We start from the raw sequence: 15,016 nt of genomic DNA on the forward strand, positions 1-15,016 counted from the left end.
AATGAGATTTATTTCTATGCAATTCCATACAATGATGCCACTCCAGGCAATTTTAAGTGCACATAGAAATTGGTCTTGTAAAATTCCTCCAGAATTTTACCCAGTAAAAATCCTCCAGGATATTATCTTTTCTTTCAATCTGAGGTGATGTGGGTGAAGTTATTATTTTCAGTGAGCTACAGGGAAAATGTGTTCAATACTTGTAAAACTGATTATATCATGCTCTGGAAGATAAAGAGAGAATGTTCCGAGGGTCCCCACAAAAAATTTTGTCAAAATAAATGAAATGCTGCCCTCTTCTGATTAAATTTGAACATAGAAGAAGCTGCACTTTTAATGGAAGAGGTTTGAAGATTAAAATGAGTTAAAAACAGGGCTTGGCAGGCTACCCCCTCTGCAGGGAATGTTGTGGGGAACCTCCATAATTTTTGTGTGGCAAATATTGTCCCACATCAAAGCAGGAAATATGTGGAGCCTGAAAAAAAGCAGCTTGCACTGCAGTTGTGTATTTTGGGGTGATTTTGTGATGTGGCATGTAATGCAAGCAGCAGATGGATTAATTGAAGCACACCTGGCATGGTTTTCCCTTGGTTTAGGCATGGAACTTCCTGCTTGTCCAGTTTTGTGCACATGAAGCTTTTTAAATGTCCAAAACACAATCCAAGCCCCAGAAAAGAAAGTGCACTGGAGACTTGTCAAACACAAATACCCAACTGAGCTGGAAACTGCTCAAAGTGTGAGCGTGCTGCAAATATCACGTGCCTTTGTTTGATGACCTCTCCTAAATGTTTTTTCACTGGTAACTATCGCTGTTAATTTCTGGCATTTTTAATTCTTTTTATTAATTATTTCTCGAATTGCAAAATATGAGTGGGACTCTGGTCTTAAGTTAAAGCATTTTGCAGACCTACAAGCATAAAAAGATTAAAAACTGAGATTATAGAGAAATATGTACATGTTGAGCCACTTCTCTGACCAGTTTGACTATTTTGGTGGTAACTTCCTTATAGATTTTTTCACACCAAGCTCCAGCTGTAAATTACCACATACTCTGAAAATCCATTGAGTGTGGATGCTTCAGTCAAGATTTCATTTGGCCTTTCTCACCTGGATTCCTTTTTTTTAAGAGGTATTTTAAATACACAGCAATATGTCAATGGTATGTACGTACCTAATTTTCTGTTCAAAAAGAAATATAAAAGCACTTAGAAGAAGAGCTTTGCTCTTCACTAATTTAGCTTGCACAATGCTTCCACTTACATGCTTTTAGGCTGAGCAAAATTATCTTTCTGCCCACTGCTGACCCTTTGAGTGTTAGAGCTAAAGTAAAAATATGTACAACAGGCTATTTGTAACATGGGAAAATAATTACAGAACTAAAAATGCACAATTATGGCACTGCTGTAAGAGCCACTGGGCTGCTTAGAGCTGATATGCTGCGAGCATAAATGCATATGCTGCATTTATCTTGTTGCAGCTCCCTTTCTGTCAGTGGAGGAAACATGTTAAAACATAAAATTATTAAATTAATCACAAAAAACAAATGCTTGCAGATTTTGTGGCTATAAACAGTGGGAGTGCTGGAATTAGGTGTGTCCCAACTTGCAGACTATGCCAGGGAAAGAAAGCGTCATGAATTTTGTAAAATCAGCTTTTGAAATGAAGCAAAGCATCTTTCTGCATTTGTACAAATCTTTACAATACTTTCACGTAACTCACTCAGAGGAAACAAGGGGAATGGTCAACAATTTAAGTACCAAATTGCACATCTGCTTACTCTGAAGCATTTCTTCCTATTTGCTCACATTTAAGTTGTGATGGTGGAAAGAGCAATGAGTCTTTCCACCAAGTATTCTGGTTGAGCAATGGATTTTGATGAATATACATTAGATTACATGTCAAAGACTTGCAAAATTTCTTCTAGCATGTTTCCAACAAGGTATGACTCCACCCTGATGAAACAGATGGCTGCCCATCTGTCTTAGACACACTCAAGTTGTTTAAAATCACTCATATTTTTGTAATCCTACCTGTAGAAAAACCAAGGTGCTAAAAAAAAAAAAAATAGGCACAAAACAAAGAATTACTGCTGGATCTGAAATGTTCTACCATATTATGAGCTTTTACATTTCTGTGGAAGGTGAATGTTTTGCACCCAGTGCTGCTGGTTCTTTGTCATCCCTGTAGGAAACACACTTGAACTAGAAAGTGGGATTTGAAATTCTGTTTATTGGAGCTTAGATTATCAAGACAGTGTCACAGTTAACCCCACACCTTTCTAGGTGCTCCGAGTCCTGAGGGGTGTAGCACTGGCAAACACAGCACTCCATGCAGACCTCGTCCAGAGCAGAGAATCTCCCTTTTTTATTATTTTCTTACAAGGAAACAAAACCCTTTTCATCATTTCTGCAGTCCAGGTGAACATCATGAATGTTCATCTTGGTCCTGAAAAATCACTGCCTGCGTGTCCTTAGTGCTAAAAGGTTCTGATTTGATTTATTGTTTGTAGGTGCTGGTGAAACTGAAGATAAAGTCAGTGACAACTGACTGAGCAGCAAAGGTCTGAGGCAATGACTGCAAAAAGGGGAGGAAAATATTTACACCAAACAACGAGGAGAAAACATGCAAAACATTAAGCCAAGCTTGGATGCAGCCAGTTTCTGGGAACAATTTATTAAAGCCCCTGTGGAACACAACTAATGTACAGAACTGCATGGAAATTTATAGAAAGAATTATGCTAATTTACCTTTTAAATAAAGGAGAAATCTCCTCAATGCAAACCAGGTGTCTTCCTGGAAACCGATAAACCTGTCTTGTTCCTCTGATTTTGGCTGGGAGATTGTTTTGTGTTTCTACTCAGAAACGTTGACCGTAATTTGCATTGTATCAGTGGTACCAGTGAACATCAGGTCAGTAATTTTTAACAGTATTTCACTGTAAATGAGTCCTACTGTCTTGTGCAGAGGATTTCTCTTAGGAGAAAAAGAAGGAAAAAATCTAAACCCATTTTTGCAATGATGCTGAATTTAAAAACGGGATCGACCCATGTGACGTACTTGCAAAGTGCACTGCCACTCTCAGGTATAAAGTTTTGAGCCTTTAAAACATTACTGTAACCCAGATCCTGTAATATTTGTTCTTCTAACGTCTCTGTAAAGATAAGATTCTTGGTTAGATGGTTCTCCAGCTGCTGAAAGGAAAGAATCATACCCTGGGTTGCAGTGGAGCACGTGGGGAAAGGAATAAAGTGGTTTGGCAAGAAAATAATGACAAGAAATAGAGCAAAAGCTACATCTGCATAATGAAAGAAACCCCAATTCATTTTTCTGTTTACTTGTTAAAGGAAAAACAAAACAAACTCAAGCAAACAAAAACTCAAATAAAAACAAAAGTAACTGAATATGTACAAATAAAAAATAATAAAGCTGTAGTGATTGTGGTGTGGCTTAGTTGCCAGAAAAACATTTTCCCTCTAAAGCTTTTTGTCACATTCTAATGTGACAATTCCCACCTGCTCTGACTTCTGTTGGAAGAGCCCAGCAGCACTTTTAATCACCAGGTCTATTTTGGAAGAGCACTGAAGACTGGAAGCAGGAGGAAAACCAGCACTGGGGTGGCACATTTGTATCTGCAGGCAGTTTCTGCAGCCCGAGAAGGGCTCAGAGCTGAGGGATCCATGGTACGGGGAGATTCCTGTCACATTCCACTCTCTGCCTCTCTACACCTCTTCGGATCTTACTGACAGCAGAAAACAGCTTTGAAAAATTCAGCATAATATCCTTACATTAAAACTCTAAATGCAATTGTTTCTACCTGCATCACTTGCATAAACACAACTTTTTTCAATCACAAAAGTGTCTGGATTCAGTTCTATTAGGAAAAGGTCATCCCTGAAGGGTTGCTGTTTATCAGTAAATTAATCTCAGAACTACAACTGACAGAAAATCCATTCTCATATTCATTTTCCCCTCCTAAAATGAAGAGTTGAAGAGTTAAATGCATTTTAGGAAAATTAACATCCTGACTTGCTCTGTAATGAATATGCAAATTTTCCTCAGTACCACACTGCTCCATACCAATCCATGACCATGCACATTCCCACAAACACCTCAGATAATCATAATTTATCCAACAAATCAAGGATCTTTAACAGGTCAGAGCAAGTAATTTCCCAGGAATAAACCAAAATGTAAGGTTCTAATTCAGAAAACAGAGACAACAATAATCAACTGGGAAACCTTTTATTCAGGTAACAAGGTATAAGTAAAACCTATTCTACCAAGCTGATTTTTTGCAGCAAAAGTCAAACAGCCAGTGAGAAAAGCAGTAGAATTAAGGAAAGTAGTACCAAATACCAGTCTCCTCCAAACTTGTTTCCAATTTTTGTAAGTAACTGCCAAACTAGCAACTAGAAAACCCTCAGTAATCTGCCAACATCCGTGCAAAGCAGTTTCAGTCAACACAAGCCATTCCCCAACACTCAAAGTGCACCTTAGAATCATGCATCTCTCTCACCTACCTGGCAGGCTTGCAGAGCAGCACCACTACCAGCCTGCATCAAAAGAGCACAAATTCAGTGTTACAGCCACACTCTACAACTATCACCAAGGGCTTCTGACAGGGTGAAGTGCTGCTCTGGGAGCTACACGTCACCTTCCTTCACTTTCGTGGCTGCCACCACAACAGCCACAGCCTGCACTTAGTGGGGACTGCCAGCTCAGAGTTTAGGAAAGGAAGATTCCCTTCATTTCCAGGTTATCCAGACAAGTACTGAGCCCAGAGGTGTCTACACCTTCCCCCTCCTGGCGTGTCTGAGGCCTTTACACAGAGTATTTTAGAGTGAACAGTGCAGCAGTCCAAGTCTGCATTGGAACTCTCTTGAGCACAGGTGTACAAACAGTGCAGCCTTGCACTGGGCACATCTGTGGTCCCAGTGACACTAACGCTGTGGTTTACTGATCCTTGTGCCAGAATAAGGTTGATAAACTATTGTGGATAAACACACTGGTTATCAGAAAGCAGAAGCAGTAGTATCCCCTTGGAATAAAAATAACTGATAGGCATTCCTGTGGAGAAGCAGAGGGTTACAGCTTGTGAGCCATCCCAGGAGTCTCCCCTGACCTCCTTCCCCTTTTAAGTTATATTTTCATAGTTTTCTTTTTGGGTGTGGAAAGCACAAAGTGCCAGCTAACATGGTTTCATTATCAGGTGGACTTTGACTGACTTTAGTCATGTATGTGAAGCATGTGCAGGTTTTATTTCATTAGAGAACACACCTCCACAAGGTGTGCACGTGGAAAGCGTCTTACCTGGAAAGTTCTCTCAGAATGCCCACTACTGGACAAAAGCATAGTCCAAAAAGGCAAGAGAACTAGTTCTGGTGGAAGCAGAATTGCTGTGGATATTGAAGCACAGAACAGCCTACAACCACTCCAAGAGGCACCCACTGCATCCAGTCTGCATCCAATGGAATCAATCAGCAGAACCCTGGAGGTCTTTAAAAGCCTCTGGACCCAATCCTAAGTAATCTGCTCAGGAGGGAGGTTGGACTAGATGACATTCTGTGATCCCCCCCCGAGCCTCACCCACTCTGATTCTGTGAAAATTAACAGCAAGTCCAAATCCCTTCTCACAGCTCCTGTTACAAAAACCTCCTGGACTTTCAAGCTCTGTTGTTGACGTTGCTCTCATGCACACAACTGGACATGAAGAGCTCAAAGAGGGAGGAAGACACAGCAAAATGCAGTGAGCAACTTCTTTTAGGCATCTAAAATTGTATTACCCTGCACAGTCTCACATGCTTTTGGGACATTGAGACTTTAATTCACTGTGCAAATTCACTCCTTCCTTAGTTTTTTCCCTTGTGGAGTTATCCCCAGCTATCCTAAAAAGGGATGACTATTTTACACTTGGTATTCAGCAGGAGACACTGCTTCTAGGTCTTTAAGAAGGTCAAGGGTCTCACAGGTTGTTTTTAACATCACTACTCCTGCAGCTGCACCACCAAGTATGGGGCTCTCCAAACAACACAGGAAATATTTGGCTTAAGCAGCAATTTACTTTACAAGGTTTCTCATAATGTTTAATGAAGACCCTCTGTAGCCTGTCCCAAAATGGTTCCAGTGGTTCATGTAGTGGAACAGCTGGTAAAGCTTCAGGCGCCTCTCAAACCCTGGAGCTCTGGGGATTTTACTGTGATAAGCAGAATAAAAAGAGCTGCCAAAGCCACCAAACATCCCAGCTATTGCAAGCTCGTACTCTGAATGGCCGTAGAAAGAGGCTGGATCAAAGATAATCGGACCAGATTCATCCTCAGAAACATTTCCTCCCCAGAGATCCCCATGCAGGAGAGCAGGAACGATTTCCACACCACTGAAAAAACTGGGTATCTTCAGCTGCAGGGGGAGAAAAGAAAGATGTGTAAATTACACAATCATTCCCTTCAAATGTAGGGGTTTATCTGCATACTTGACATGTCCTAAAACCCATCATTTAAAACACACAGGACCTGGTCAGCAGAAATGCTGAGTACATCCAGAGGACTCTTACTGTTCATAAAAGGCAGCAGCAGAATGGTCACCTAAATCTTTTTTAGCAAGAAAATAAAAGTCTTGAAACTCAGATATTGACCAGGGTTAGTCACAACAGCCACCAACACTTCATCATTAAAAAGCTGAAGGATGTCTCAAAAAATTTCCAAAATGTAGGAGCCAAAGAGCCAATAGTGCAGTCACTCAATCAGGTGCCAACAGTGAATGAACAGACAGCATGCAGGACAGAGCTGCTTATGTACATTTCTAATCATGAGCAAGTTACAGGGAATGAGAATATGAACTCCATCCAGCATTTCCCAAACAGCCAGGCAAAGTGCTATCTGGCACTTTGGAATTCACTCTGGAATGTTAGCATAGGGAGATGTGGCAAATGCCATTGTAACTTAGAAGAAGGGCATTTTAATCCCTAAAATCTGGAGTCTCTTACCAACAGAACCTGGTGCAAACCAACAAACAGAAACTTTGGTTTAAGAAAATAAAATTTGAGTACTCTCCCAGTAACGAGAACTGAGGGAATTGCTCCTACCTGGAGCTGTGACCAAAGTTCTCTTGCTTCTTTGTCACCTGATTTCTTTTCAATCATGTCCATCTGGGGCTGGATCCTCTGTCTAGCAAAGAAGGTCACCCAGTCACTCTGCCAGTCGTTCACCTGAAGGAACAGCACTGCAGATGTCAGTTCCACACCACACAAAAGGCACATTGGCTTCTTTTTCAAATAACGCTTTTGAGGATCGCACAGTTTTTGTGCTGGCACCATTCAGGACAGTAAATGCTACCATCGTTTAATCAAATGTTATCTTAAAACATTAAATTAGGGGAATAATTTTCTCTCAGTGATTAAAGTGCAGGAAATTGAAGAGCCATCAGTGTCCAAAGCACTTTTAAGTGCTGTCCAAAACACAACCTGCCTTAGCAGGCAGAACCAGAGTTTTTTATTTTCATGGCTCCACAAAAATTCATTTATTCCCATTATGCTACCTTTGACCTCCTATATCACTGAAGGGAAAACAAGATAAATTTAAAATTCTATCACTCTGAGAAAGTACAACCTACCTGTGGAAGATAACCACAGCAGGTAACTGTATGAAAGCCAAACTGATCCACAAACTGGAGTTCTGATTGCCCTTCACCTTTACCTTTCAAACCAAAGACAAAAACTCAGCAACAGTGACATAATACTGAGCATCCACGACACAAATGAACCTTTAAAACTACACAAGAGTAAAATGCTGCTTCTACTGAGAATAAAAAAGAATTGCACTTTAATGTTTTTTTCAAGATTACAATGTGGTTGTTTTTTAAATTTAAAGTTTGATGTTAACCAGGCATATTCTGCTCTTCAAAATTCTATTTTGAGGTTCTTTATGGCCAAAACTGAGTATGTGTTTTGCTTACACAGACCCAAACAAAAGCAAAAGGAGCAAACAAAAGCAAAAAGAATCCCTGCCTGTGTCTGGTTCATCCAAACCTAGTCTCACGCTATCTTCAGGGGAAGATGAACTTGTCCTGAAGTAGCAAAAGTTTTATTTTAAATACTGCAAAAGCAGTATTTTAACTGCTTTGTAGATTATTATCAACTTGGTTAAATATGCAAACAGCTGTGTACTGTACCAACTATGCTTCCTTCTTTCTTCAGCTTCTCTCCAAGTTTCAGGTTAGTAAGGTGAAGATCAGCCAGCTGACTTCCAAACAGTGCTGAGTGTCTAAGAAACAAAAAAGGTAACATGAGTACCACTGACACATGAATAGAACCAGGGCTTGATATTCCACGAGTCACTTGAACAGATCAAGTAAGCAAAAGCAGTTCTACACCTCTAACAAAACATTCTTTTCAGTGTATTTCAGTTATAAACACCTTGTCTTCCTACAAAGACTGCATATTAACACAAAATGTACTTGGCTGTTTGTGACACCACTAATGAAAGTGAAAAGCATAAATTCACTAACAATGAGAAATACCAATTCTGATTTCTGTGTGACATCACTTCTGTAAGGACTCTCAGTAAGACGTGTAAGAAAGAATGCACATGTTGTGATTTTTTTTTCCTAACTCTGGTAAACTGTGTTTGGGAAACAGAACCAAAAGGCTGATCCTTTTCTTTCTATTGCTGCTCCCAGCTGCTTTTCTCTAACATGCCTAAATGATGAGAGTCACAGGGGCCTAGTTTATTGTCTATTTTTAATAAAACCTCATCCTCTATATGGTTCAGAAAGTCTTGTAGTAATTACAAACAGATATTACAACGAGTTGCCTCCCATGTTAACAAAATTATTTTCCTTTTATGCCTTTGACCTTCTTCAACTTCCTCTGTTCTCCAGTCACTGTCGTTTAAGGCACAGTTTTTTCTTCAATGTGTTCCTGTTAACACAGGAGATCTGCAGGCCAAAGGCACCATTTTTGACCCCAAAACAGCATCATCTCTGCCCTTTCTCTTGGGACTCGCTGAAGGTCTTCATGAATTAGAAACTCTGCCAACAAGCAGGATGAGGGACAAGACTTTAAACTGGCAGCACAAGTTCTGAGGGAGAGGTGAGAAACTGGTCATGATCACCTCCCTAATGGAATCAGATAGATGAATTCATCGTGTTAAGTGCTCGTCACAGAGAAGGGTCAAAAGTTTGTAACTATCAAAATGAAGGTAAAGAGCTGAAAATACTGAAATCAAGATTAATTGATCTGGGGAAGTGCCTCTGCACAATCATGCCAAGCAATAAAGTAGTGGCTCTTATATAGAGGGCAAGTACACAAAACAGGTGATGAGGCTGCTCATTTTCCTCTCTGTGAAAAGAAACCTTACTGTAAAAACCACTAATCACCTAAGCAAACAAACCCAAAACTAACCAAAACCGAGACTCAGTTTGGGACGTATGATCTATTTGCTAGGTGAGCCATTATCAACTATTTCATGCAACTCTCTGCTGTGTGATTTCCCATACTGTTCTTGACTCGCTTTAGAAAAAAACTGAACAAGTTTCCCCTATGAACACAAGTGATTAAATTTCCTAAGAGCCAAAATTTCTGGTTGAAGGAGGCAAAGACAACACTGTTTCACCTGTTCAAGCTCCGCATGTCCAAATGCTCCATCACAAACACAGTAATGCCCCCAGAGAGGTCAATGACTTTCATGGGTTTAGGCACTTTTATTGTCTTTGTTTTCAGGATGGCTTCCAGGCTTGCCATTTCTCCCTCAAACATTCTTCTGGCCTGCCAGATATTAAGGGAAAAGCATTAGTGTCTACAAGCATCAGTCACAGGCAAACAAAGCACTTCCACAACATCAAACGATTTTGTAAAACTTACATAGAAAGGTTGGAGGAAATGTTTATTCACACACAAGATACAGACAGGACCACCCCATCAGACTTGACAGTAGCTTTACAAATACAGTGCTTTCACTTCATGAAACAAGTGAGTGAAAATGGTTTCACTTCATAAAACAAGTAAGTAAAAATTTGGTTCTAGAATTCTGTACAATTTAGAAAGTCTGTTTGCAACTGAAGGAATGCAAACTGCTTAGAGATAATAAAGTATGAGCTCCTTCAGCTGTGCCTCATCAGAGCTTTCACCAGAATGGTTTTCCATGGTGTTTTCTTTTACCTCATAGGGGAAGGGCGTGGGTGGCCATCAGCTGTAGCAGCCAAATGCCCCTTATCACACTTGCACAGCCCAAGCCACCACCAAACTGCATTTGCCTGGAAGACATTCTGAATTTTGGACCTCTTTCTAGCACCTGCTACCCACAGCAAGGAAAATCTACTCTCCTGAGTTCCTCCTCTGAGACCAGGGACACTCATCACAGGAAGAAACGTTTCTCTACAAGAATCAGGCAGGTAGAAAGAGCAGGTGGGAAATTTAACATATCTGGCAAAAGCAAAAGCAGGGAAGTAGAATGAATGAAATAGAGAATGCAAGCCCTTTAGTAGTGTTCCATGCAACACAGTCACAGGACAATTTGCAGTAGACATCAGTTAAGGGGCAATCACAGAATGATTTGTGCTGGAAAGGACCTCAAGACATCCATAAACATTATCTTGCCCCATCCCTGCCATGGGCAGGGACACCTTCCACTATCCCCAACCCCTGTCCAGCCTGGCCTTGGACACTTCCAGGGATCCAGAGGCAGCCACAGCTTCTCTGGGCACCCTGTGCCAGTGCCTCAGCACCCTCAGTCAGGAATTTCTTCCTAATATCTGACCTAATCCTACTCTCTGTCAATTTGAGGCCATTCCCCCTTTCCCTGTCACTCCAGGTCCCTGTAAAAAGTCTCTCCCCATCTTTCCTGTGGGCTACCCTCTGGCACTGGAAGGTGCAACTGTGTCTCCACAGATCCCTCTCTTCTGGAGGCTGAGCAATCCCAGCTCTCCCAGCCTTTCCTCGTGGTGCTCCATGCGTGTGACCGTCTCTGGGAGCCACCTCTGGCTGTCCTTTTGCTCCAAGAGCACCCACAGGAAATCAGGGAATGCTGTGTCTCTGTCTAAAGCACCACGCTGGGCCATCAACTGCTGATGCACAGCAGCTGCTGCTCACACAGCACAGTGCACACAAACTTTTCCACAAAGTTTGCTTTAATCGGCGCTCAGGATCCACACACAGCAAGCAGCAGACAAAATGAAATTGCTGAATAGAAAATCCATCCAGATCTCCTTTTTTCCCCCCCACCAAAGCCTGATCCTGCAGCTCGTTGGATTGTACAGCTAAATACAGAACGGTGTACAGACCTAAGGAAGGGCTACACCAATTCAAACTCTCCTCTGTGAAGCAGGATACCCTTCCTGCATTATCCCACGTCGCCACCCCCACTCAGCTCCCCAGCTTGATCAGAAATTGTTGAGAAATTTGGAATAGATACAGTTGCACACACATTTGCAACTTTCAAGCACACTTGCTTGCTGTGAAGGGCAAATGCGAGTTTTGACTCCTGTTCTGCCACTGAAGCTATTTACGTGACAAACACAAATACAGAGTATCTTTAAAGTAAATTCCACCCGATCTCTGCTTCTGCAAAGGATGCTGAAGAAATAAGTTGTATTTATTGCATTTATCTCTGCCAAATGCAGGCAATCCACCTTCGACAGCACATTCCAGGTATTGAAAGGACAAAGCAGAAAAGCTTGAACAATTATGGAAAAGTATCACTTTTTCTTGTGCGCAGGGAATTAAAAGTTTTAGTTAAAACCACAGAAGGCACGCGCCCCCTCAGCAGACACAATTTTGGGTTGCCTTAGCCCCTGTCACAGCGCTTGCAGACACTGTTACACCACTGCTACCCTTGGAGGTGACAACAGCATGTCATGGGATACCTCTAACAAAATTCTGCATGTCCTGGACAAGCAATGCCAGTATCACAACACCATCCTGCCTCAGAATCAGTCAGGCTGGAAAAGACCTCCCAGACTATCAAGTCCAACCTTTGAGCCATCTGCACCTTGTCACCCACACCACAGCACGAAGTGCCACGTCCGGGTGTTCCTTGGGCACCTGCAGGAACTGGAACTACACCACCTACCTGGGCAGCCCCTTCCAATGCTTAACAACCCTTTCCAGGAAGAAATTCCTGCTGAGAGTAGGTTTAGGTTAGATATTAGGAAGAAATTCCTGACTGTGAGGGTGGTGAGGCCCTGGCACAGGGTGCCCAGAGAAGCTGTGGCTGCCCCTGGATCCCTGGCAGTGTCCAAAGGCTGATGCCCAATCTAAACCTGCCCTGGCCCAGCCTGAGGCCGTTCCCTCTGCTCCTGTCCCTGTTCCCTGGAGCACAGCCCGACCCCCCCACTGTGGTGTTGTGGGGATCCCCAGGATGAGGTGAGAGATGAGAATTGATTCCTCTCAGAAGGCTGATTTATTATATATTGATATTATATTATGTTAAAAAAATATATACTAGAACTATACTAAAGAAAGAGAGACATCAGAAAGCTAGAAAAGAATGAACAATAAAAACCCGTGATAGACTCAGAGAGTCCTACACAGTTGGCTGTGATTGGCCATTAATTAAAAACAATTGACATGCTGGATAAACAATTCTCCAAATCACATTCCAGAGCAGCAAAACATGGAGAGGCTGAAGCTCCTCAGCTTCTCAGGAGAAAAAATCCTGGTGAGGGGATTTTTCAGAAAATGTCACGGTGACACCCCCCGGCTGTGCCCTCCTGGCAGGAGCTGTGCAGAGCCACAAGGGCCCCCTGAGCCTCCTTTGCTCCAGGCTAAGCCCCTGCCCAGCTCCCTCAGCCTCTCCTGGGGCTCCATTCCCTTCCCAGCTCCGTTCCCTTCCCTGGCCACGCTGCAGCCCCTCCATTGCCTGCGTGAGGGCCCAGAGGTGCCCCAGCCCTCGAGGTGTGGCCTCAGCAGGGCCGGCACAGGGACGGGCCCTGCCCCGCTCCCGCTGCCACCCCAGGCCCGGAACGCTGCCCGCCCACCCCCGGCAGCCCCCCGACCCCTACCCCGCCACACCTCCGACTGAAAGTTGCTCTTCACGAACACCCGGCCCTGGTCCGTGTCGTAGCTGCGGCCCTGGCTGATGCAGCCGCTCCCCGTGTGCCCGGTCGGCCGCAGCAGCGCCGTGCCGAGCGCTCGCTTCAGCGCGTCCTCCATGGCGGCGGCTGCCGGGGAAGGGATGGGGCGGAACCGGGAGGGCAACGGAGGGAAGGGAGAGGGCGGAACCGGGCGGGCCAGAGAGGGAAGGGACGGGCCGAGAAGGGGAGGGACGAGGCGGGCAGAGGGCGGCTGAGGCGGCTGGGGCGGTTGTGGCGGTTAACGCGCCCGGCTGAGGCGCCCGGGGCACTCGAGCGCTACCGTCTAAAGATTCTCTCGTTCCCTGTATGCCAGTTGTGAAAAGTGCATATTACACGGCTCTGCGCAGATATTCACTCTATGTGTTTTGATGTATTGATTAGTAGTGCTATATTAACATTTTAATAATGTAGTCTTGTAGTTAAAAGGTAACTTTTGTAGTTAAAATAAGAATTATGTAAGTGGGATATTTTTTTTAAGGAAGGAATGAGGCACTTGCACCAGACAGCAGCCAGAGGACACCTAAATCTGACAGAGAAAAAGAATTTATTGCCCTCTTATCACAATAAACGAAGTTCTTCCTGCCTTGAAGGCGCTGTTAGGATTCAGAGGAAGAAGTTGACACTAACCAGATAAATATTAAAATGAATATTATATGTGTTGTGTTAGAAAGTAATGCTGTATTAATTCTTTTAAGTAGTGTGGTAAATCTAGTTTTAGGTAATAACAAAATGTTAAAATAGAAACTATGCCATGTAGGATACATTTTTTCTAAAGAAAGGACTCGCACCGGGATAGCAGCCACAGGACACCTGAATCTTTCAGCAAAAGAGAATTTATTGCTCCATTATCGGAAGAAACAAACTTCTTCCCACCTTGCTCAGCCAGGACGATGCCATCAGGATTAAGAGGAAGAAGCTGGCAATGACCGGACAGAATCCTGTGTTTGAATGGAATTTATGCATCATGTATGAGGTGTATGAATATGCAACAGGCTGTTGCTTTTAAGGGTTAATCCTCTGTTAATGGTGTTCTTTTTCGGGTTTATGCTGCCCAGAAAAAGGTACCCGGACATCCGTAATTCTTTGTTTCTATCGTCTCATATTGTCCTAATTCCATTTGTCCAATTATTATTACTCTAACTGTATTACTATTTTTATAACCATTTTATAACTATTAAACTTTTAAAATTTTAAAAACAAGTGGTTGGCGTTTTTCACACCGATCCTCCCGTATGTTCAGTTTTATTCCTCTCTTAATCGACAAACAATTCCAAAATTGTTCCACCAACGGCAAAATCACGTAATATGTTGAGTTGGAAGGGACCCATGAGGACCATCAAGTGCAACCAGTGGCCCTGCACATGACATCCCCACTATCCCATGTGCCTGAGAGCGTTATCCTACAATATTTTTCTTAAAATCTGCACAGCTGCATAGTAAAGGTACCGGATCTCCAGGATCTACTGATACGTTTATTAGATAAAGCATTGAAGAAAGGAAAAGAACAGGGGGAAAAAAATCAGCCTCAAATATGATAATAGGCAACAACAGAAGTGGTTACAATTTACAAAGTTACAAACTTTAATACAAAAGTTTGATGCTAGCTTACATCATCTTAAATAAATAACTTACGGATCAGTAATGACATACATAATCTTAGAGGCATTAACCTAGAGTTTTAAATTATTTATTTTAAATAAATAAGGTACACTTGATAGATGTGTCCTGGCTGAAGCACACAATGGGTGCCAGGACTCTGCTTGCTGTTGCCAAATTTCTGTATTAGTCTCTAGTGTAAGACACATTGTTGTGCAGACTGGCATCCATTCTTCACTTCACAATAGCCGGGGTTAAACCAGGAATGAAAGATAAAAAGAAGATTAAGGCATGTAAACATTTCTGCGGACATTGGAATCTCATGTTCTTCCATTTAAAGCAGCACCAAAGACAG

General features: G+C 42.6%; 1 protein-coding gene across 1 annotated transcript; it reads right to left on the reverse strand.

Moving 5' to 3' along the window:
• Window positions 1-2,209: 2,209 nt before the first annotated feature.
• Window positions 2,210-13,147, reverse strand: LOC118699354 (ketosamine-3-kinase-like). The gene is made up of 6 exons (XM_036403327.1): window positions 13,004-13,147; window positions 9,609-9,760; window positions 8,167-8,258; window positions 7,609-7,691; window positions 7,082-7,204; window positions 2,210-6,396 (listed from the first exon to the last, which is right to left on the reverse strand). Exons 1-6 carry the CDS (start codon window positions 13,142-13,144, stop codon window positions 6,058-6,060), a joined length of 930 nt encoding a protein of 309 aa, XP_036259220.1. The 5' UTR covers window positions 13,145-13,147; the 3' UTR covers window positions 2,210-6,057.
• Window positions 13,148-15,016: the final 1,869 nt, after the last annotated feature.

This window comes from Molothrus ater, chromosome Z (genome assembly GCF_012460135.2).
Source record: "Molothrus ater isolate BHLD 08-10-18 breed brown headed cowbird chromosome Z, BPBGC_Mater_1.1, whole genome shotgun sequence".
NCBI classification, from domain to species: Eukaryota; Metazoa; Chordata; class Aves; order Passeriformes; family Icteridae; genus Molothrus; species Molothrus ater.

Excerpts from the sequence above, each read along its gene's own strand:
- LOC118699354 (XM_036403327.1), bottom strand. The coding sequence starts at position 13,144 with ATGGAGGACGCGCTGAAGCGAGCGCTCGGCACGGCGCTGCTGCGGCCG. Across the intron at positions 9,761-13,003 it reads AGAGCAACTTTCAGTCGGAG|GCCAGAAGAATGTTTGAGGG; the intron begins GTGTGGCGGGGT and ends AATATCTGGCAG. Across the intron at positions 8,259-9,608 it reads GACATGCGGAGCTTGAACAG|ACACTCAGCACTGTTTGGAA; the intron begins GTGAAACAGTGT and ends TTTGTTTCTTAG.